Source organism: Vigna unguiculata, chromosome 7 (assembly GCF_004118075.2).
Source record: "Vigna unguiculata cultivar IT97K-499-35 chromosome 7, ASM411807v1, whole genome shotgun sequence".
NCBI classification, from domain to species: Eukaryota; Viridiplantae; Streptophyta; class Magnoliopsida; order Fabales; family Fabaceae; genus Vigna; species Vigna unguiculata.
In genome coordinates this window covers 12,595,217-12,620,873 of record NC_040285.1, presented here as the reverse complement: position 1 = coordinate 12,620,873, position 25,657 = coordinate 12,595,217, and the positions used below count along the sequence as shown (strand labels likewise).

At 33.4% G+C, this 25,657-nt stretch overlaps 1 protein-coding gene across 1 annotated transcript; it reads left to right on the top strand.

Moving 5' to 3' along the window:
• Positions 1-17,216: 17,216 nt before the first annotated feature.
• On the top strand, positions 17,217-20,309 carry LOC114189608 (ras-related protein RABE1a). Its single transcript, XM_028078220.1, has 8 exons — positions 17,217-17,570; positions 18,039-18,111; positions 18,194-18,294; positions 19,157-19,222; positions 19,407-19,504; positions 19,609-19,671; positions 19,758-19,850; positions 20,005-20,309. Exons 1-8 carry the CDS (start codon positions 17,498-17,500, stop codon positions 20,086-20,088), a joined length of 651 nt encoding a protein of 216 aa, XP_027934021.1. The 5' UTR covers positions 17,217-17,497; the 3' UTR covers positions 20,089-20,309.
• Positions 20,310-25,657: the final 5,348 nt, after the last annotated feature.

The window sequence follows — 25,657 nt, the reverse complement described above, 5'->3', positions numbered from 1 at the left end:
GATAGAGAAGAAGATTGAACACAATTATTTATACTGGTTTGGATCAAAAGACCCTACGTCCAGTTGTTAATCTCTCAAAAACGAGATTAACTAAATCACTAACAAGTAACAAATTTAAAATCAGATATTAAGAGTGTAAGGAAAGAAAACACCTCTCTTGAATCAGACAAGAGATGAACACCTTTCTCTGAATCACACAGAGAACCTTGACCTTAGCTTTCCTAGCAATAGCAGCAGCACTCAATCTCCTAGAACACCTCTCAGGAAAAGTTATCGCTCTACCCACACTAGGTTTTTCAAAGCTTCTATTGAGAACACTCAGAGAACTCTCTTGCAGTCACAACACTAGTACTCTAGCTTCTGAAAAAGGTAAGTGAGAAGTAACTCTGAGGTTCCTTAAATAGGGGTTCCAGAAATTAGGTCAAAAAGCTGAACAGTCGCGCCCAACTGACCAGGATAATCGATTATCACTGATAATCGATTATTCCAATGTGGTTTATGAAAAAACAAATTTTTGAGCAAATAATCGATTATCAGAGGTGATAATCGATTATTCCAGTGCTTTCTTGAAAAAGTTGGTTCAGCTCAGGATAATCGATTATTCTAAGTGATAATCGATTATCACCTTGATTTTTCGAGAAATACCAGAATTTTCTTGTATAATACTGATTCTAACTAATCTAATTACATTTTACAAGATAGCTTTAAACACAAAAACACATGGTCTTCATATTGACTTCCAGATGGCTTTCATGGCTTCTTTTATCATCATCAAAATCTTGCTTCAGCATTTAGACTTGTATTGCTTTTGCCAACAATCTCCCCCTTTTTGATGATGATCAAAACAATATGTTTAAAGTATCTGCAATCAAAATATCTTACAAGTAGATTTGTTAGTAGCATTGTTTGGTTTAAATGTTTAAACTTTTTCTCCCCCTGTTTTGATCATATGAAAAAAGTTTTAATAAAGAAGCTCCCCCTCAATTAGGCAATGGTAAAGAATAACAAGACAAATATACTTTCATTGAAAAGAGATAATAAAACTAGAAAACATATTACAATTGCACAAAAAATAGACGATGATGTAGACTTTTAAAAGTCTTGACTCATGTCATCATCTTCCTCATATTTATCAAATTTATGTTCTAAGTTAGAGATCCTAGAATCTAATCCTCTAATTAAGCCAGTGACTTCTTCATGTCTGTGAGTGGAGAGAAGAAAGAATTCTTCAAGTCCCTGGTTGAGATTTAAAATGTGATCCTCTAAAGAAGAGGATGAGCCACCAACACCACTAGATGATCCAATATTTGTGTCAACAGGAGGAATGTGAGCAGTGGGAGGATTTTCTTCTTCTTCATTGTCCGAGGGAGGCATATCATCCTTGTGAATGTAGGTATTCCCAAAAGGAATAAATTTCATCTACTTCAAGGAGTTTTCCGCAATTTTGTTTGCCATAGTGGTCTTATGAGATTGTTCATCAGAGACATTCACCCCTTTATACTCACAAATACGAGAGATGAGTAAGGAATACGGGAGAGGATATTGAGGCAATCTCTTGGCTTTGAGCATGGTGTCAAGAATGATGCTTGGCCAATAAATAGGAATTTGGTTGAGCATGGCATAAATGATCATGAGATCTGTTTCACTGCACTGTGCATGGTTTGTACCACGTGGACATAGAATCCAAACAATGAGATATTGAAGTAGACGCTCATCGATTTTGAGAGGTCCGGCTAGCAATTGACGGCCAATTTCTTGATCTGGACGTCGCATAAAGGATCTATATGCAAAAATTTTGTTGAACCCTTCAATGCCAGCCGTGAGGATTGGGGATGTGCCATCATGAATGGGAAATTGTGCAACATTTTTCCAAATATCATCATCTAGAATAATGTCGACACCTTTCACCTTTGTGAACCCAACTCCATCTTTGAATTTGTAATTGAAGTAGAAGGCTCGTACCAAATCAGGGTAGTAGATGCCTTGCATCTCTGTGAAGAATTTCACACCTTGTTCAGCCCGAAAATTTTGAATTGTTATATGGCGATTTACAAACCATTGAGACTGGATGAATTTTGGAGTGATGAGAGGTTTGTCTTTCCACAATGTGATGAATTCAGATCTTCTTTCTTCATCCGAAATCCATCCTTCAATGGAAGCTGTTCGAGGTGCAGTTGAGGGTTGAGAGGCACGAGATGCAGTCCTTCTACGTGTAGGAATCTTTCTACGAGAGGATTCAGCCATGGTTGAGGTAAAGGAGAGGGAAGCTTTTGAGAGTTTTTGAGAAAATGAGAAATCTTTGAGTGTTGATGGAGAGAAAAGAGTGTTCTGGTGACAAAAATGGCTTATATTTATAGAGAAGAGTCTCCAACGGCCATATACACGCGATTTGATGCAAATCTAGTCGTTGCAACGGCTAGTTTTTAAAATTATTTGGTCCAACGACGTGTAATAATCGATTATCCTAAGATGATAATCGATTATTGGTTCATGTTCTGGGCAAAATATGAATCCTGACGAGCTGATAATCGATTATCCTAAGTGATAATCGATTATTCCATTGAGTTTTGATTTTTGGCTCAAAATTAAGGATAATCGATTATTGCCCCAAATAATCGATTACTACAGAACATTTTTGAATTTTAAGGCTGAAAAGTTTAAGGATAATCGATTATATCCCCAAATAATCGATTATTCTAGAATGTTTTGGGAATTTTTAAGAGGGTCTGATAATCTATTATTGACACTTATAATCGATTATTGACGCTATTTTTCGGATTTTTAAGGATTTTGAGTTTTTGGCAATTTAAGAGTTCTCTATTATGCCTAAGTCTCTTCTTAGTTCATAAAATCTATCTTTAGCTAAAGGTTTGATAAAGATATCAGCTAATTGATGCTTTGTATCTACGTATTCTATCTCACAATTTCCTTTATTAATATGATCTCTTAGGAAATGATGCCTTATTTCAATGTGTTTTGTCCTAGAGTGCATTATGGGATTTTTGGTTAAATTAATAGTACTGGTATTATCACATTTCAGAGGTATGTGATTCAGAAAGATATTATAATCTTCTAGTTCTTGTTTCATCCAAAGAATTTGAGCACAACAGTTTCCAACTGCTATGTATTCAGCCTCTGTAGTTGACAAAGCCACACAAGCTTGTTTCTTCGAGTGCCAAGAGACTAATGAACTACCTAGGAGGTGACAGGTACCACTGGTACTTTTTCTATCTATTTTACAACCACCATAATCAGCATCTGAATAGCCTAACAAATTAGGAGATGCTCCTGAAGGATACCAAAGTCCAAAACATGCAGTTCCTTTTAAGTATTTTAAAATTCTATTTACTGCAGTAAGATGTGATTCTTTTGGATTGGCTTGAAAACGAGTACACACACATACAAATTGCATAATATCAGGCCTACTTGTAGTAAGATACAACAAAGAACCTATCATGCCTCTAAACATAGTTTGATTTACCTCTATTCCTGATTCATCTTTGTCTAAGTAGCAGGAGGTTCCCATAGGAGTACTTGCTTCCTTAGTAGTATCCATTCCAAATTTCTTAAGTACTTCTTTACAGTACTTAGATTGAGAAATGAAAGTTCCATTTTCCATTTGCTTAATTTGAAGACCCAAAAAGAATGTCAATTCTCCCATCATTGACATTTCAAACTCTCCCTGCATTATGCTTGCAAAGCCTTTACATAGTGAACTATTAGTAGACCCAAATATTATGTCATCTACATAAATCTGAACTAGCAAAATATGGTCATTTACTCTTTTAATAAATAGAGTTAAATCAATTTTACCTCTTTTAAAATCATTTTCTAGCAAAAATGTACTTAATCGTTCATAGCAAGATCTAGGTGCTTGTTTTAATCCATACAATGCTTTCTTTAATTTATAAATGTGATTAGGAAACTTATAGTCTTCAAAGCCAGGTGGTTGTTCAACATACACATTTTCTTTTATAAATCCATTTAAAAAAGCACTTTTGACATCCATCTGATATAGTTTAAATTTCATGAGAGAAGCATAGGCAAGAAGTAAATGTATAGCTTCTAACCTGGCAACTGGAGCATAAGTCTCATCATAGTCTATACCTTCTTCTTGTCTGTATCCCTTTGCTACAAGTCTGGCTTTGTTTTTAGTGATGTTTCCATCCTCATCCAGCTTGTTTCTGAACACCCATTTTGTTCCTATGACTTGGTGTGAATCATCCCTAGGAATGAGTTCCCAAACTTCATTCCTTTCAAATTGATTCAGCTCTTCTTGCATTGCTATGCACCATTGATCATCTTGAAGAGCTTCGTCTACACTTTTGGGTTCTATCTGTGAAACAAAGGCAACAGTCATACAAAAATTTGACATATTTCTAGTAACTACTCCCTTTGATATATCTCCAATGACATTTTCTAGAAATAATCCTCTAGGTCATTTCCAGCTTTTGGCAAGATCTTCAGGTTCAGTCAGTGGATTTTCATTTAGATACATCTCATCAAGGGCTTCTTTGAAATATTCTTCATCACTTGCATTTGTTTTATTTGACTCAAGAGGGTTCTCCTTAAGGTCCACAATTTCATCAAAAACAACATGCACAGATTCTTCCATATTCAAGGTTCTTCTATTAAAAATCCTATAGGCTTTACTAGTTAATGAATATCCTAAGAAAATAGCTTCATCAACTTTAGAATCAAATTTACCCAAATTTTCTTTTCCGTTATTTAGAACAAAGCATTTGCATCCAAATATTTTTAAATGTGTTACATTAGGCTTTCTTCCTTTAAACAATTCATAGGGGGTAACTTTTAAAATTGGTCTAATTAGCATTCTATTTAATACATAACAAGCTGTGCTCACAGCATCAGCCCAAAAATATTTAGGCACATCATATTCGTTTAACATTGTGCGAGCTAATTCTTCTAAAGATCTATTTTTCCTTTCTACAACTCCATTTTGTTGAGGAGTTCTAGGTGCGGAAAAATTATGCATAATTCCGTTTTCTTCACAAATGTTTTCAAATAATTCATTTTGAAATTCGCCACCATGATCACTTCTTAAAACTTTAATTTTCAAATCTTTTTCATTTTGAACTGCTTTTGCAAAATTTTTAAAAGCTTTAAATGCCTCACTTTTTAGTGTGAGAAAGAAAGTCCATGTATATCGTGAGTAATCATCATCAATAACAAGAGCATAATAATTTCCTCCAAAGCTTTTTATCCTTGAAGGACCAAACAAATCCATATGCAAAAGTTCTAAAGGTTTTGATGTAGAAATCACATTTTTTGAATGAAATGAAGATTTTACTTGTTTTCCTTTTTTACATGCATCACATAGTTTATCTTTTTCAAACTTTATTTTAGGCAATCCAATTACTAATTCTTTAGAAATCAGTTTGTTTAATTGTTGCTGTTAATATGAGCAGCTCGTTTATGCCATAACCAGGGATTTTCTTCTTTAACAACCAAACAGGTTATATCACTAGATGATGCATTATCAAGATTAATCAAGTAAATATTATTGTGTCTCATACCTTTTAAGGCTATTTCTTTGGAGTCCTTTTGATGAATAGTGCAGTAATCACTCTCAATATTACTTTGAGTCCTTTATCACATAATTGGCTTATACCGAGAAGATTGTGTTTTAGTCCTTCCACATATAGTACATCCTTAATCTCCAAAGTATTTCCTCCACCTACATCACCTATTCCAAGTATTTTTCCTTTGTTGTTATCCCCATAAGTGACAAATCCTTGTTCCTTCTTTTTAAAGTTCTTAAACTTCTTTTTATCTCCAGTCATGTGTCTTGAACAACCACTGTCAAGATACCATATTGATCTTCTGGATTTAGAAGTCATCTGCAAAATAAGGAAACAATTCATTTAGGTCCCCAACAACTTGTTTGGGTCCTTGGGGTTAGAAAAAAAATATCTACTTATGAACAGGAACCCAATGATACTTCTTATTAGGAACACCAAAATGTTTGATATTGCATTTGTTTGAAGTATGACCCTTTTTCATGCAATAAAAACATGTAGCAGTACATACATATGTATTCATAGAATGATATGTTCCTTTTTCTACCCAAACTCTATGAGTTCTTTTAGTTTTATTTTTAAAACTATGATTATGAGCATGCTTGGTCTTATTTGGGTTTTTCTTGATTTTAAACTTTTCATAGTTTTTATTTTTTAAAGCATCTTCAAGATGTTTTTCCAAAATACATATATCAAACATGTAACTTTTACATGAAGCACATTCAACAGTTTCTTTATTTTCTAAATTTGAAATTTTATTTTTCAAAAATTCTTATTCTTCAAGAGATTTTTTGAATTTACTTTGTAAATCTTTAAAATCATATTTTAACTTTTTATGAGCAGTATTCAATTTACTAGATTTAATAAGTAATTGTTGAAAAGCATCATACAAATCATCATAGTCATTTTCATGGTAAGTAGAATTTACCTCACTGTCAGAATCATCATGATTAGTCATCAAACATAGATTTGCTTCTTCAGTTTCAGAATCACTAGAATTTGATGAGCTTGAGGCATTGTCTTCCCAAGCTATGTATGCTTTCTTTTTGAAGAATTTTCTACCCTTCTTTTCTTCACTTTTCTTTGAATTTGGGCAGTCAGCTTTGACGTGTCCAGATTCTCCACATCCGTAGCATTTAAAATTTGAGGATGATCCTTGATTATCCTTCTTATTGCTCTTGAATTGATTTTTACCTTTGGCCTTCATGAATTTTGTAAATTTCTTAATCATAAGACTAAGATTTTCATCGTCATCTGAATCTTCTTCTTCCTTTTGCCTTTTGCCTTTAATCACTTCGATTTTAAAGGCTATGTTCTTCTTTCTTCCAACATCTTCTTCATCATTTAATCTGCCTAGTTCAAGCTCATGTTCTCTCAGCTTTCCAAACAGAGCCGCCATCGTCATTGTCGCAAGGTTTTGTGACTCCATGATGGCTGTCACCTTCGGCTGCCATGTCCTGTTCAAGGATTTAAGAACTTTTATATTTAATTCATCAGTGTCAAAAGTTTTACCTAGACTCGTGAGATGATTGATGTATATAGTTTCTCCTTGTTGCATCCGAAACATTTCATATTCTTGGATCAATGAGTTCTTGCGTGCTCTTTTCACATCGTCTGTTCCTTCATGGGTTACACGCAATATTTCCCACATTTCTTGTGCACTGGTGCATACTGAGATCCTGTAAAACTCATCTAGGGTTAAGGCAGATGAAATTATATTTCTAGCTTTTACATCATACTAAGCACGTCTATTTTCGTCTGCTGTCCATTGCGAAAATGGCTTTGGTTCCTGCACATCATTTACAATATTAACAGGAACAAATGGACCATTTAAAACAGCATCCCAAATACCTCTATCAACAGATTCCAGAAAAATTTGCATCCTAACTTTCCAGAAAGGATAATTTTCACCAGTAAATAAAGGAGGTCTGTTGATAGACGCACCCTTAGCAAAGGTTTGATTTTGTCCAACCATTTTCGAAAATTTTGAATAACTATCAAAGCAAGCTCTGATACCAATTGTTGGTATCGCGCAGCGGAATGTTTGAGCGTGCGGACAAAAACCAAGAGGGGGTGAATTGGTTTTAAGTAATAAAATTAATACTTTAAAATTTTTGCAAAATTTATCAATTAAATCAATAATTAATTTCTTCAAACACAATAATAGATGAAATAAAGAGATAGAGAAGAAGATTGAACACAAGTATTTATACTGGTTCGGATCAAAAGACCCTACGTCCAGTTGTTAATCTCTAAAAAACGAGATTAACTAAATCACTAACAAGTAACATATTTACAATCAGATATTAAGAATGTAAGGAAAGAAAACACCTCTCTTGAATCACACAAGAGATGAACACCTTTCTCTGAATCATACAGAGAACCTTGACCTTAGCTTTCCTAGCAACAATAACAGCACTCAATCTCCTAGAACACCTCTCAAGAAAAGTTATCGCTCTACCCACACTAGGTTTTTCAAAGCTTCTATTGAGAACACTCAAAGAACTCTCTTGCAGTCACAGCACTAGTACTCTAGCTTCTCAAAAAGGTAAGTTAGAAGTAACTCTGAGGTTCCTTAAATAGGGGTTCCAGAAATTAGGTCAAAAAGCTGAACAATCGCGCCCAACTGACCAGGATAATCGATTATCACTAGTGATAATCGATTATTCCAGTGTGGTTTATGAAAAACAAATTTTTGAGCAGATAATCGATTATCAGAGGTGATAATCGATTATTCCAGTGCTTTCTTGAAAAAGTTGGTTCAGCTCAAGATAATCGATTATTCTAAGTGATAATCGATTATCACCTTGATTTTTTGAGAAATACCAGAATTTTCTTGTATAATACTGATTCTAATTAATCTAATTACATTTTACGAGATAGCTTTAAACACAAAAACACATGGTCTTCATATTGACTTCCAGATGGCTTTCATGGCTTCTTTTATCATCATCAAAATCTTGCTTCAGCATAGACTTGTATTGCTTTTGCCAACAGTCTTGGGACGTTACAAATATTATTCGTATTGGGAACTCCACCTAGCGTTACAGAGTGTGGTCCGTAGCATGGTTTCCCGCACGTGCTCTACTAGTTGTGACTGGTAGGTGTGGCAGGAAGACATCTCCAGGTATTCATCAGAAGACGTAGAACATGGGTAACATGATGGTGGCCATGTGGTGTGGAACCAAAGGATAAGAATATCTTTGGTGTACTTGTATGATTTATCTGGTGTACATATATATATATATATATATATATATATATGTATTTATATATATATATATATATATATATAAATATATATATATATATATATATATATTTGTGTAATTATAAGCTCACCCTATGTGCTTGTGTTTGGCGTCGTGTACGCGATACACAAGAGCATATGATGTTGCAGGTAGATCTGGTGAGGCATAGAGTCAGAGCGGGGCTAGTCTGGGAGAAAAGAGTTTTCGGAGTTTTATGTTTATTTTATGATTTTTGAATGAGATTGTAATCTTTCTATTATCAAACTTGATATTTTAATTGAGTTTTATATTTATGCATTGAGGTAGTTTATAAGGACATAATAAAGTTTAAATTTCCCACGTTTTTGGAAAATGAAATTTCAATAAATGACGTTTATTTTTTTTCTTTATTTTATTATTAAAATTCGTAATATTCGGACGGGATGTTACACCAACAAGCCAACCTTCGAGATATCACCAAAACCTTGTAGACCACGCACATCCAAAACAAGCAAAAACACAATTCTGCCTCTGTAATATCGCCTGGCGCTGCTTATGAGTCGCCAGGCGCAACACGCTTCCAGACCGCTTAGCGGGGGACACGTACCGCTAGGCGCTAAGCGCCTCTACACCCATTGTTTACAGGTATCGCGTGGCGGAACATACCTTACCGCTAGGTGCCACGCGTAATAGGACTCTTTTGATTTGGTAGCTTACGCCTGGCGTGTCAATCACCACCGTCAGGCACTACACCAATACTTGTGCGTTACTGGTTTTTATTAAGCACTACAGACCTTGTAAGATCTGCTAAATTTAATTAATTAAATAATTAATTAATTAATAAATGCGGGTAGTGGGAGCCTTTATGGCATTTATTATTGACTAAATACTTGATTTCTTTTTGCCATGGCGTTGGCATGGTTAGGATTTTAATCTTTCTTTTTGCCAAAATTTCTTTTGGCATGAATGTGAAAGGGCAAAGAAACCCTAGCAGCCAAGGGGCTTGGAAACACAACCACTAAATGAGTCTTGAATGATAATTAAGGTCATGTTAATGCCAATTTTCGTTTTCGGCCATTAACCTTAAGTAAGAACCAATTAAAGTGACCAATTAAGGGTGATAGAAGGGTTTGTTAGGGCTGCCATTGGTCTATTTGTATAGCAGAGTGGTTTTAGAGTAAACATTGCATTAGGGAGTGAGGTAAGGAGCTGAAAAGAAAGGAAAGTAAGGGAAGCCATTGTTGAACAAAGAAGGAACTCTAAAATTCAAGTTTAAGCAAGGAATTCCAGGTTAGGGGTGTTGTCATCGTGTTTAATTATGTTAAATTATTGCACGTATTGTTGTAATGCATCTATATTGATATTGTGCCCTTTATTTTCCCTGGATTTCGTAAGTTTCTGGAATTTCCAGAAACCGCCTGGCGGATTATGAACAGCCGCTAGGCGACGCATCATTTCCTGCACAATTCTGGGTTCTTGAAGAGGAATCTCCTAGCGGTAAGATCCTGACCGCCAGGCAATGCGTGGCTGATTCACCTAGTTTCAGGGTTTTTGTTTGAACTGCCTGGAGGTGATGTACACCCGCCAGGCAACGTGAGCAATGTGTTTCGGTTCTAATGATTTTGAGGTTCTGGGTTGAGTTTGATCGGGGAAAATAGTAGTTTTAAATGTTAATTGATCATTGGATACCTACAGACTTTGAATTACATGCGATTTGAGGTTAAAATCGATGAAATTGCTATGAACACTCTTTTAGGGTTGGAATCTTTGGATTTGAATGTCACGAGAATATTTGGTGTTGAATTGCTTTGGAAAATGATAATGGTTGTGTATAGGTTGTGAATTATTATAATTATTAGCGAGATCACGAGAGAATTGATGAATATCCGCAAGGAAGGAAAACGGGGAAAAGTTAGGGTTTCACAGGTGCAAGAATTTCTGGAAAATCTCCAGAATTCTATGCACCGCCTTGCGGCACCTGCATAGCCACCGGGCGATAAGTGCAGATCAGATGAGTATTGTAGCTGAGATGACAGTGAGGGGAAATTCAATGAAGTGTGAGTTGGTGGTACGAAAAAGCGGAATTGAAATTGGTTGGCTATATCATTAGGAAGAGTGAGCAATTAATGAAAGGAGATGAGAAATAAGGAATGGATTATAAATCTGGATTATAATGATAATGTGGCTAAAGTATAAATTACTGCAGTGGTTGATATAGGTTCGTCATAGCATAGATATTTGGTTGGAGAGTTGGCTTAAAGTAATATGACCAATTAGGCATAGGTGAACGTATGACATGGAAAATAACAAGGCATGGGTACATGACTGTGGTGGAGTCATGAAAGGACTAATTAGAATTCTATCAAGAAATGGTAAGTTTTGGTTAAGTTGTATGAGTTGCATGAGGTGAAATGTTGGTGAGTCAGTTGCTCGTACGTAAATCAAATCATTTGTATAATGAGATTTGGGAAACCCTATGAGTGTAAGAACATTAGTAATAAGAGGACCATTAAGAGAATTGATACTCTAGAGGTGTGAAAATGTGTGACTGAGGATTTCCAATTGGAGCAAGTGCAGCAAAACTAGTACAGTTCGTTGTACTAGTGTGGCGCCTGGTGGCGGGATTCAACCCGCCATGCGATAACCAGTGTTCTAGGGGGTCTGTATGACGTGAGGCGCCTGGTGGTGAGGGATGTCTCGCCCGACGATAGTTGCAGAGGCAATGGGTTTCTAGGCGCGTGGCGCCTGGCGGTACACATCCCCCGCCAGGTGGTCTGGAAGCTCGTTTCGCCTGGCAGCTCAAAAGCAGCGCCAGGCGATAATGCAAAGGCTAGCTTGGGTTTTTTATGTTTAGGATGTGCGTCGTCTACAAGGCTCTAGTGATATCTCGAAGGTCGACTTGTTGGTGTTTCTTGAGTTGTGGCTCGAAACGTATCCCTTGAGTTGTGACTCAAAATATGGGGTAAAGCACGTGGTAATCCTTGAGTCGTGGCTCGGAATGACATCTCTTGAGTTGTGGCTCGGGATGACGGATGAACACGAGGAACTCTTTAGTTGTGGCTCAGGTTGGCGAGTGTTGTCAGTGTGAATGTGCGTATTGTGGCGTGTACAGATGGGTCCGGTTAGATTGCCCTCCTCAGTATTAAGTTGACGAGTTTTGTAGTCTTGGGATGTTACGAATGTTATTCGTATTGGCTCCACCTGGCATTATGGAGTGTGGTCTGTAGCATGGTTTCCCGCACGTGCTCTACCAGTTGTGGCTGGTAGGTGTGGCAGCAAGACATCTCGAGGTACTTATTAGAAGACGTAGAATACGGGTAACATGGTGGTGGCCATGTGTTGTGAAACCAAAGGATACAAATTCCTTTGGTGTAATTGTATGGTTTATATGATGTATATATATACAAATATTTATATGTGTTTATTTAACTGTTAGTTCACCCTATCTGCTTGTGTTTGGCAATGATCATGTACGCGGTACACGAGAACAGATGATGTTGCAGGTGGATCTGGTGACACAAAGAGCCGAAGCGTGGGCTATCTGGGAAATTTGATATAGAGTTTTATTTTATGAAATTTACAGATTTGTAATCTTGGATTATTGAACATGGCTTTTATAATCAAGTTTATAACAGAGGTTTTGCAATACTTTATAATGTAATAAAGTTTTAAATTTTCCGCGTTTTGAGAAATGATATTTGAATAAATGAAGTTTATTTATTATTTCTTTATTTTATTATTTAAATCCGTAATATTCGGTCAAGATGTTACAGACCCTTATTTAACGCAGTTCAAAACATGGCAACCATACTTACTCTCTAAATTAGATAATTCCATCATGTTAGGTGACTCATATAACACAGTTTCATCATTTTTCACTTAATCAATATTATCTTTGCATTTATCAACTCTCTAAGTCAAGTATTTCATTACACCATAGGATCTATATTCCCTACTACCCTTTTTCTCTAATTTAGGTTAAAGTCACAAATATACTTGGAACCTATCACGTATCCCATTGTTACATCCATCTCAATTCAATTATAAGTAACATACCAATTATACTTTATCTTAGAATGTTAACACCTCTTTATCTCAAGCAACTTCCCCTCACATTCCAACTCTTAATCCAAATTATGGCTCATCATTCAACAAGATTCTAGTTTACATTGACCTCTATTACGCTGTCATTATATTCAAACTTTTACATAACTCAGCATTTAGAACTCCTCCTGATCTCATTCCATAAATTACTCACTCCTCCTAATGCCATAACCACCTTATTTCCACTCTACTTTCACATAATGCAAAACTGACCTCAAACAATCTTTTTAGACCCAAGACTGCACCCCCACAACCACTCACAGTCATCTCCTTTGCGTTGGTGCTTGCCGACAGACCCCGTGCTACTAGGCGGTGCATACATCCTGGAAAATTTCCAAAACTCCTCAGCACCCGTGAAATCCCAGCATTTCTCAGTTTTCACTTCTTTGCAGATTTCTATCAATTCTCACACGATTTCGCTTATAATTATAAGAGTTCGCAGTCTAAACACATCCATTAACATTTTCCAATGCAATTCAACCTTCAATTATTCTAGTGACATTCAAACCCCAAAATTCCAACCCTAAAAGAGCGTTCATGGCAATTTCATCAAATTAACTCTAATGGACAACAACATTCCCAAGTTTCCAGCGTCCAATAATCAATTCCATGTTAAAGCTCTCTTCCTTCTCAATCAGAATCCACCCAAAACACACAGAACATCAAGATCGAGTCACTTTGACTCGCGTCACCTAGCGGGTGTTCATCACTGCCAGGCAGTTCATGCCAAAACGCAGAACTGGGTTGGTCAGAGATGTGTCGCCTGGTGGCACATTGCTTGCCGCCAGGCGGATCCTCGCAGGAACCCAGAAAATCACATAAAAACATATGAGTCGCCTGGCGGCAGTTCATCGCTCGCCAGGCGGTTTATGGAAAATTCCAGAAACACGAAATTTAATCAAGGGCAGAGAGAAATCATACATATATTCAAGATATACATCATGCTTTTAATCAAAGACGTAAAATTAGCGTCGTCGAGCTCCCCTAACCTGGATTACTTGCTTAAACTGATTATATAAGAGTTCCTCCTTGATCAACTATGGTCTCCTTTGTTACCACTCTCAAGCCTTGATGCAATGTCTCCCAAATTCCAGTTTACGTGCTCAAAAACCTTTCCTCACAACATTCACTATTGGTAGTCTCAAAACCCTCTCTTTCCTCTTCAATGGTTCTCTTAACTCTACCTCAATCAAGCTTAGTGTCCAAAAACAAAAATTGACATTAAACTTAGCTTAATGCTCAATGGTTGTTTCAAGATCCTTTTCGCAGCCCTCCTAGCTGCTCTCTGACGGCCAGGGTTTCTATGACCTTTCCCTTCCATGCCAAAAAGAATTTTTGGCAAAAAGAAAGTTTATTTTAGTTCTACCAAGGTTCAAACTCATAACCATGCTAATGTCAAATCAATGTACAATCATTCAACCAATTCATATTTCATGATAATATTTATAATTCTAGGATTATATTATCACTCACCATGATCAAGCATATTATTAAAATAATGATCAATTAAATAACACACAATTAGGCATACATAGGACTTGAACCCAAGTCCTTTCAACATAACTAAGTACTTCTAACCAATTAAGCTAGTACTTTTCCACGTCAAATTAATTAACATTTAACGTCATAAAGGCTCCCATTACTCGCATTTATTAATTAATTAATTATTTAATTAACTAAATTTCGTGGGTCTTACAAAGAAGGGTGTGTTTCTTTAGGTTTCAAAATGGAGAAGAATGAAAGAGGGTTTAAAGGATTCTTTAATGGTGGCATGAGGATGAATCACAAAGTGGATTTGAAAAAGGATGGATTTTTTGAATGGGGTATCGATGGGGGAGTTAGATATGATAAGAGGTATGAGTGTAGAGGCCCGAAATGCAAAAACATTGTCAATTCATCCTCAATGGCAACAAAGAAAGAGCGAGAAGAGCGAAAATACAGAAATGGAAACAAAAAACATAACAAGGAAAAAAAGGTAGTAGAAGAATAAGAACCTCGAGCTTATGGTGACGAGAAATAAGTAGAAGAACAATGTAACCTCCATTTTTCAAGCTTCAACCTAAGAAACACCAAAGAACATGAAAATCTTAAATGTTGATAAAACAAAATAATAAAAAGAAATAGAAAAGTAGAAGAAGAAGCTTATAATAAAATTCAAGGAAAAAATCTTACTCAATCGATGAAGAACAAATAAATAAATCTTCCTCTTCCCACAATTTGGCACACAAAGAAATCAGAAGCACAATGTATTATAAAATTATTTTGGAAATTGGCTCCAAAAATAAAATTTTGCAAACCAAATCAATGACAAAATCCATTTATCCACCGTGTTCATGTCATTCAATTACGGATTTTAATTTCAAAATGGAGAACTACAAGAATGTGAGTATTAAAATAGTTAAAATTTTCAAACACGTGTAAAAATCCTAAATAGGATTAATGAATGAACAAAACGCCAGTATTTTAGATACGTGTCATAATATTAAATAGGATAAATTTTGTATTTTACCTAATAATAGTTTTTTTTTTTATATAGTAGATATAGTAAATGCAAAATACTGTGACACTATAAATACTTTATCTAAAAGTGTAAGAATCTTGAATAGTCAGTATCACTTCAAAATAAAATAAAATAAAAACTGATCAGGGAAGTAAGTCCAAATTATGAAAATTCAACATGTTGTTAATATATTACTATCGTATAAATATTTAACAATTGGAGATAATGATAATATATTAATATTGTTCTTCATTATCTTCTGTTAATTTAACGATAGGAGATAACGATAATAATAATACTAAATATTTTATTTATTTTTTCGATCTTTGACTTAGTCGTATTATATTAGTCTTGAAATTGAGATTGTTTCATTTTCTTTGAAAAAAATGTTACAAATGAAATCAAACAAATTAGTCATCTTATTCCATTCACAAACATTAATAATGTCAAACAAAACTTACATTTAACTAAATTTTTTTGACACTACTATCAACTAATTAAAAAAAGTTAGTATACATTTAGACAGAGACAATCTTACTTAATTTTTAAAAAGTTTGGTATTAAATTGAGACATAATAAAAACACAGAAATTAGATTGAAGATGAGAAATTGACACTTGATGTGATAGTACCACTTTCATATCATAATGTTATTCTCAGGGATATCAACGTGGCAAGTAAGATATGTGTAGTAGTTTTCTCGTACCTTAGCAGGATAACTATGCGCCCCATATTCGTACCCATATTCGTTGGGTATTCGTTATGCGGGTACCCACCTATTTTTTTCATATCCGCGGGTGTCCACGGGTACCCGCGAGTATTTACAAAATTATTTAAAAAATATATATTAATCATAAATTCAAATAAAATAAAATAAATATATCATTGTCATAAATTTTAAATAAAGTTCAAATAAATTCAAGTTCATACGAGTCCAAATAATTATAAAAATAAATATAAAATGACGCTCAACATAATGTAGATTAGTTTGATCAACAAACCCACTTTCTCCACTTGATTCCTAAAAAATAAACAAAATAAACAAATAATAAACCTCAATTGTCACGTGCCAAATATTCTTATTTTGATTTCATCATTTGACAACAATCATACCATAAATTTTACTTTATATATAGGGTTTGATATATATGATCAATTTCAAAGAAAGGAAAAAGAAGAATGTCAAGGGGTGTATTTGGAAGAAGATAACGTACCAATACTTGAATCTGGAAATGAAGATAGAAGACAAGACAAGATGTGCAACTTAAAAAAAAATAGGTCAGAATGTTTTGTACTCATATATATATATATATATATATATATATATATATATATATATATATATGAGGGTATTTTTGTGAATTAAAGTTTAACGGGTATGGGTATCTACGGGTACGAATACTATGATATCCGTACCCGCCCCGTTAACATACGGGTATAAAAAATACTTGTATCCGTGAATAGTGGGTATCCATTATTAATATCCGTTTTCTACCCGTTACGAGTTTACGAAATTTTTTGACATTCCTAATTACTCTTATGATGTGTGGCAAATTTTTAATTAAAAAAAATAAATAAAAAATTAACAAAAATTCAAAAAACACATACGTGACACTTCTTTTAATATAGTATTAACAAAAAAAAGTTGCATCAAATTTTTTAAAATAAAAATAAAATTAGAATAAAAGACCAAATCGATATTTTGAAAATAAGAAAAAAAAACATAATTTAATCTATCATAATTAACAGTAATTTAAAATATATTGTTTTTTAGCATAAGGAAAGGTATATACAGTGATGAGGATGAAGGAGTTACGGAAATGGGTCGTGGAAACGGCCTTATAATTGAGAAGTGAGAGGTAAACAGGCACAGTGTTTGGCATTTCCTTTCCCTAAAAGAAAAAAAGCGCTTTTCAACGCCCGACCACAACAGAGAAGAGAACAACCCTTTCCCTTTCAGATCTCGATTCTACCTTCTTCTCTCCCATTTCCCCCCTGTCTCCAACCACTTTGCAATCGCTTCTACTTCATCCCACACTTTCCTTTCACCACAATATCTCATCATTTTCAATTTCATCCCAATTCCTCCCTCAATCGCCTTTTTCTACTCTCCTCTTCCTCTCCATGGCTGCTCCTCCTGCAAGAGCTCGGGCCGATTACGATTACCTCATCAAGCTTCTCCTAATCGGCGACAGCGGTAATTTATTCTTTTTTTTAAAAAAAAAAATTTCTTTCTTTCAGTGTTATGTTATAATTCTTCCGCCCATGCTGTGACTCGATTCGATCCGGTTTCTGATAGTGGCTTATTTTATTCTGGTGAATGTTTGTTTAGGGTTAAAATTGACCTTACTTGGGTGCTTACTGCTCTGTGTTTTTAAGCCGTAAATGGATGATTAGTACTTTTTTTCAAGTGAATGCTGTGGTTGTCAGTTTAGTGTGATGAATGGAGCTAGTGGTTAATTGTCAATGAAATTGCAAAAGAAAGGTTGTTACTGGGTATTAGTTGTTCACTGGATTGGTACCTGTCAAATGTTGCCAATTTTGGGAACATTTCCCAGTCTAATAGTGAAAAACTCGGTATTTGTTGGGATTACTTCTTAAATTCTAAAATCCAATTTACCTGTGCGTTTGGATATCACTTTATTTTATTTTCTTCATATGTCAGGTGTGGGTAAGAGTTGCCTTCTATTGCGGTTCTCGGATGGATCTTTCACTACTAGTTTCATCACGACCATTGGGTAGGTTCTTTTTTTCGTGAAACCTCCTAACTTGTGAAGAGTTGCCTCTACTGTTACCTTAATGTTTTTTTTTTTCCTTCAGTATTGATTTCAAGATAAGGACCATAGAGCTCGATGGCAAGCGAATCAAATTGCAAATATGGGATACAGCTGGTCAAGAGAGGTTTCGAACTATTACAACTGGTTAGTATTTTAGATTGTATGTGTTTCCCCTCCTCCCAGAGTCCCAGTATACTCTATAGTGTTTGGTTAGAACTTGTGATTCTTTACATCCAACTTATAATTAATCACTTCTATTGCAATGTGTACTTCACACAATCTTATAATTCAACCATGGCTATTTATGTATTTGTCTACATTTTCTTTTCTTTCGATTTGTTTAGGAACTAGTTGAATGTAAATTTTATTTTATTTTATTAACCTCAGTTGATTTCGTTGTTGATTGTATCTTGCTGACCATTTAAGTTCATTAATTTGTTCTACGTGGTTGTTATATTTGACAGGATGAGTTGCATAGTGGTTTATAAACTGTATCTTTTTGGTTCTGATGACTGTATTTTTGCTATTATTGACTAAGGCATGTAGATTTCTCCTTGTTCTCTAAATTGATAAACCATTGTATCTTAAACCCGTCTGCTATGATTTGGTGTGTCAAATATTCAGTTGCTAATTAAAATGTCTAATATGCTTGATATAACGTGGTGGTATTTTATATTGGTGGCTGTTTGAGATGATAATTGTATTCCATTATTCATGAGGTCCTTGTTTGAAGAATTCTGTGTATTATGAGACTTGTCTATTAGTTGGTTTTTCAGTGTTTGCCTCCCTGCTGTCTATAACGTCATATGTTTATATAAACATCAAGGCTTTTAAACTTATTAGGGTCTACTTTGCTACTATCTATAAATGTAATATTTTGCTGTAGGCTCTTGCTTTGTTTGTCAATATGATTTCTATCATAATATCAGTTGACAATCTGGTTTTTTTCAAGCTTGCAAATTTGAGCTTCTGTCCTTGTTTTTTGATTTTGATCCTTCTTTTGCAGCATATTACCGTGGAGCCATGGGTATTTTGCTTGTGTATGACGTTACTGACGAGTCCTCTTTTAACAGTAACTTCTCCTTCCTCTAATTTTTCGGTCTTCTATTATCCCCCCTACCCACTATTGCTCTCCAATTTGTGTTTCCTTAAAGCAGCATGTATTAGTTGAACAAGTATTTATCAGTTAAGTCTAATTTTCAACTTTATAATTTGAGTAGATTCTTTTTGCCCTATTAATTCCATTTCATGTCCAGACATCAGGAATTGGATTCGCAACATTGAACAGCATGCTTCTGACAATGTCAACAAGATATTAGTGGGGAACAAAGCTGACATGGATGAAAGCAAAAGGGTTTGTCGTACTTACTCTCACTTGTACTTCGTCTTTCGATTAAGCTTGGATATGTGTCTCCTATGGTTACGCACTATTTTGATGCGGGACGATGTTATCCTTAGGCTGTTCCAACTTCAAAGGGCCAAGCTCTAGCAGATGAATATGGCATCAAGTTTTTTGAGACGGTAAGTGGCACTATGGCACTTATTGCTCTTGTTGAGCATGGAAAAATTGCTGATATGTTTTTAATAAGGAGATTATGGTTGTGCAGAGTGCAAAAACTAATATGAACGTGGATGAGGTTTTCTTTTCAATAGCCCGGGACATCAAGCAAAGGCTTGCAGATAATGACTCAAAGACTGAGGTTTTTGTTTTGAACTTTTTCCCTATTGCATCATTTTCTGATTACAAACTAATTGATCAATGCAAGAGTAAATCATTAGTTTTTAAGAATACAAGGTTTTTGTTTGGTTGAATGAGAAAGCCCTAACTAAATTTAATTATCATAATTTTTGTAGCCGTCGACACTGAAGATTAACCAACCTGAGCAGGGAGCAGGGTCTTCCCAAGGCGCTCAAAAATCTGCTTGCTGTGGTTCGTAAAGGGAACTCTCTAGCTGATACATTTGACTGAAAATGTTAATTTTGTGAATGACTTCCATGGGTGCATGTATTGTTATTATGTATACTCATTGGGTGTGAATGGTAGATACTGCACATTTCGGCAATTAATTATATATCAATTTATTGTTGCCGAAACCAGGAACAGCATACTTCATTGCTCTTAGTCGCTTCTCCAATTCTATTCCAGACCCTTCAATGCACATATTTCGGCAGTCACCTAAAATTTTATCGACACTTGGATTGGATATTCAATGTTTCTAACAAACACTTGTCTTTCAAACAGGTATATTGGAATTAATATTAAGGCTATCTGACTTATTTTTCTGAAGTGATGAATAGTAAAAAACAAAATTACAAATTAATACAAACATTTCAAAACAGAACGAGAAAATTGTACTTCTTGAAGTATTACACTAGGTTTGTTTGTTTGATTTTTTGTTTTGTTTTTTTTTAATATCAATGAAGGATTACATCAGTTTTTGTAATCAATAAACTTAATATTTTAACGAGTTTACTGAATGAGCATGTGAAATTTTATGTCAAAATATTGTATTTTTTGGTTATAGTTTTACCTAAGGAACTTCCATAGGAGATCTCTTTAAGGTAAAGGAGTTGAAATATTTTATCACTCATATTGGTTCCAAAGTTCTTTCCATTACTAGTATCATAATCACTTATAAAAAATTGTTAATTACTTGATATTTGTAAATAATTTTTAGTTTATTTTAAGTATTTTTAGTTTTTTTTAAGTAACATTATGTAAGCAAATAATTTAGAAATATAAATTCAAGTTGAAATAAAATTTAAAATAAAATGAAATTAAAATTTTATTATGAAATATGACTATAAATAAATATAATATTTTAGAATAGAAAAATAAAAGAAGTTGCGTATCTAAATTTACATCAATCAATTTTATCTTTAACATAGCAAGAACCATATATAAATAATCGCATAAAGAAAGAGACCAAATGATGAGCACTATAAATCATAAAAAATATATTAAAGAGTTATAATATAATGTCTTGAAAAAAAGTAAAATTACTTTCGATGAAAATTTAATAACTAGAAGTATTTTATTTTAAATCCAAAACCAAATAAATTTTTTTAATTTTTTTCCTTCTTACCATGAATTTTTTCAATTTGAATGTATTAAATGGAACTATAAAAGTTAAAAATTATGAAATCGATGATGCCAATTGAATCTATCTAAATGATTTTTATGTTTATTTGTAAGAAAGGTGTTTGATTTTTTAGATGTAAAGTAATATATATTTCATTCATGATTTTGTAGAAAATAATATTTTTATAAAATAACTATTACGATTTTGCGATAAAAACCTCCTAAAGGAGGGAAACTTTTCTTACTCATATTTTTTGCTTAAGTGACCAACTAATGCTTGAGCAGAAAAAAAAAAGACAAGAGAAAAAACTTGTTTGAGTGATCAACCATGATTCTAAAAATACATTAAAATCATATTACAAGGTATTTCAACGAATTCAACACAAGTCAAATATTTATATGTAATTTTGCACGTATTAATATGAATAAAAAACCATTTTTAATTCAAATTCAACACAAGCTAACACATATTTATTAAATTCTTGCATTTTTACTTCAATATAAACATATCACTAACTCAAACAATTACTTTCTATAGACCAATCCTACATATAATCTAAATTATAAATTTCCTTCTCAACCAACAATCAACATTTACTTAATTCTTATATTCTCAACTTTCACTTACGTTCTAAATCCACTTGAAATAAATACATCCTCCTGTCTCTTTTTGAAAGTTCCACAAGAAATGGTTCCAAACTAAGCTAAGTTACCACATGATTCACAAATAGAATATATTATTGGCAACCTAAATTAGTAGAGATTAATTTAACTGGTTCAAATGTCACGTACAAGAAAGATCAATACCCACCTTGCGTGCAAATCACATCCATAAAGATAACTTTGAGATGTAAGGGAAAAAACTTCAAATATTCGAAATGAAGTCAGAATTACAGAGGAAAGATAAAAAAGATATTAAATGAAAAAAATTTAGAAATGATAGAGTATATAAAATAAGAATAAATAAGTTAAAATTCTAATTTATATATTAAACATAATTTAAAATTCTAATCTTTATTTTTTTTAAACCATTTTTACTAATTTTTTATTTTCAAATTTGATTTATTTTAAGCTAATTCAAGTGTAATTCGATACCAATTTTGTAATATCCTAAAAATTAAAGTATGAAATGTATTATAAATTTATCAAAGACTTGTACAAAGCTTATAATAGTAAATAATACAACTTAAAATACCAAAAAAAAAAAATACACATATGCAAATATTTATACAAGATAGTTAAAATAAAATAAATTATATATCTTTATTATTTTCAAAACATTCTCTCTGTGGTGGTGCCTATTTTTGCTCGTTCTCTCTGTGGTGGTGCCTATTTTTGCTCGTGTACAAAGTATAATAATTACGATTCACAACATATTTATATGTAAAAGTAAACCACACATGATATAAAAGAAATAACTTTATTAAAAATTCACAAATAATCTAATTTCAATCAAGCAAACCATACAAAAACCATATACACCACACATGGATCTATATAATAAAGATGTTCAACAAGTGAACTGTTGACCAATGCTTTCCAAAAGATACATATTAAGTATGTCCTACCAAATACTAACATGTAATCCAAATCAAGACATGGATTTAAAACACACACACACACATATTAAAAATTCACAAATAATCTAATTTCAATCAAGCAAACCATACAAGAACTATATAGACCACACATGGATCTATATAGTAAAGATGTTCAACAAGTGGAATGTTGACTAATGCTTTCCAAAAGAAGATACATATTAAGTATGTCCTACCAAATACTAACATGTAATCCAATTCAAGACATGGATTTAAAACACACACAGACACAGACACACACAAACACAGACACACACAAACACAGACACAAACACCAACACACACACACACAAACACACACACACACACATACACACACAAACACACACACACACACACACAAACACACACAGACACAGACACACACACACACACATACACAAACACACACAGACACACACAGACACATACACAAACACACACACACACACACACATACACAAACACAGACACACACACACACAGACACACACACACACACAAACACACACACACACACACAAAGAGACTAGAAGAAAGAAATGAAATTTCTTTAGTTTGAGAGTGAAAATATTTTCTTTGGGCAACTTGCTTGAGTGAACATTTGATAAATAAATGAGTCGAGTTGTGGTGCTACTTTTACTCGAGCAAAAATTTGGCTGAGAGTTGGGTTATTTTTAGCCCTACTTTTTCTTGAGTGAAAATAGGATTGAAAACAAGGTCTAGATTTCTGTTTTATTTTTCGTCTAGCAAGAATATTAGAAAAGTCAATCTCAGACGCAAAATCATTTAATCTAGATTTCTGTTTTGTTTTTCGTCTAAGCAAGAATATTAGAAAAGTCAACCTCAGACGCAAAATCATTTAATTTCAAAGTATTTTTCAAAAGCATCCTTTTAAATGATACAACTTTTAAATAATTCAAATGATTAATCTAAATCATGGTTTACTCAAACATCATCCTTTACTCATTGCAAATCAACATTGTTCTCTTAACTCAAAGTATGCATGTTTGTGCTTATATCAAATTCATAACTAATCATAAGAAAGGTTATATATATATATATATATATATATATATATATATATATATATATATATATATATATATATATATATATATATATATATATATATATTACTCTACTTATCTAAACTATATTCAAAACTCCATTTAATAAAAATCTATACTTAACATGCCTAACCTAGTCACTAGATAAACTTATTAGCAACAATATTCAGTCCTAAACATTTTAAACAATTATGTATAAATCAATCCTAACAACACTCATGTTCATGTATTTAAACAAATTTTCAACCAACCATAATCTTTGCATATAAATAAAAAATCTAGTGACCAAGTTACTTTCACATGACTTGAAATGCTCAACTTCATCGCATTTTTCAAAGCTCAGCAACAAGATTATTTCAACATCTAGGGACCTAGAGCAGAGTGTCTAAACATAACAAAATTTTAGTATGTGATAAAACAAGTTGAGATATCACTTTTTTTAAATGACCCATTGAAGATAATGACAAAAACATAAGAAAAAAAGAGTAAAACAAAAGTCTTTAGAGTAAATAAGAACCTACTCTTTTTGAAAATTTCATTGGGTATAAATGTTTCTTAACTCCCCAATTTTAATGAGATATAATCAAATTTTGAAAGAGACAAGGTATGAAGAAGAAATTTTAGATTTTGGGAGAGAGATGTTGAAGGAAAAGAAAAACAAAAGTGAATGAAGAGGGAGAGAGTGACAAATTTCCTAAAATCTAGATAACAAATGATACGATCCTAACCAGGAAAGAGTTCGATCGTTTCTGAATTTGAATCCTCAAGAGGTACGACACGAATAAATCAGAGAAGAACACAAAATAAGACAGATATGGAGGACGCCACAATCTAGCAGATTGATAAGTCAAGTGAAGATTCGTCACAAAGATGTTAATCTTTGATAAGAACTAGAGGCCTAAGCCAATAACAAAGAGAATTCTCTCTTTAATGAAATCAAATTCAATATATGACTAAAAGTGTTTACATTAGTTTTTGATACCTCTATATATAGACATATAAGTTTAAGAAAACTTGAGAACCTTACAAGAAGGCCCAAGCCCAAAAACATAAAATCATAAACTAATTTATAAAAGAAAGCCCAACGCCCAAAAAATAGAACATAACTAATTTCTAAAAGAAAATCCAAAGGTTCCTCTTCAAGTTCATCTTTAAGTTTTTCTTCTATGGAATCTTGAGATAGTCCTTTATCATTCCCTCCTTCTTGAAGAGAATTTATCCTCAAATTCGTACAACTTGAAGTTTAGAAGATAGTCGTCTATCATACCCTCCTTCTTAAAAATAATTTGTCCTCAAATTTGTCTCACTTTAAGATTCTTTATCATTTCCCCCCGTTTGGAGAGAATTCAACCTGAATTCTAGAAGGTCCTATGCACAAACGCAAACATAAATCAGAGACGCAAATCTAAAATAAATAAAAAGTTAGAAATTCTACTAAAATGGGATTTGGATCTTTGAAGAGGCCAATCTCTTATTATCAAAGATTTTGGAGGTTTGCCTCCAAGGTCAAATCCTTACCTACACAAATCATCAAACAATTTTAAATTAAAGATACAATGCTCAAAGAAAAGAAAAGGAATATTGTGCAAACAAACAACCAAATTATAGGTATGACTTTGATCATCCATAAGTTTGTTAGGAATGGGTAAACAAGCTAATTCATGAGCATATATTTCTAAGCTTGTGTCTTTTTTTATCATCATTTTGTCTTCCCATTGTTGCTTGATGAACAAGTTTTCTCTAAGTATCCTTTCTTCTTTCCATTGTTGATGTCATTG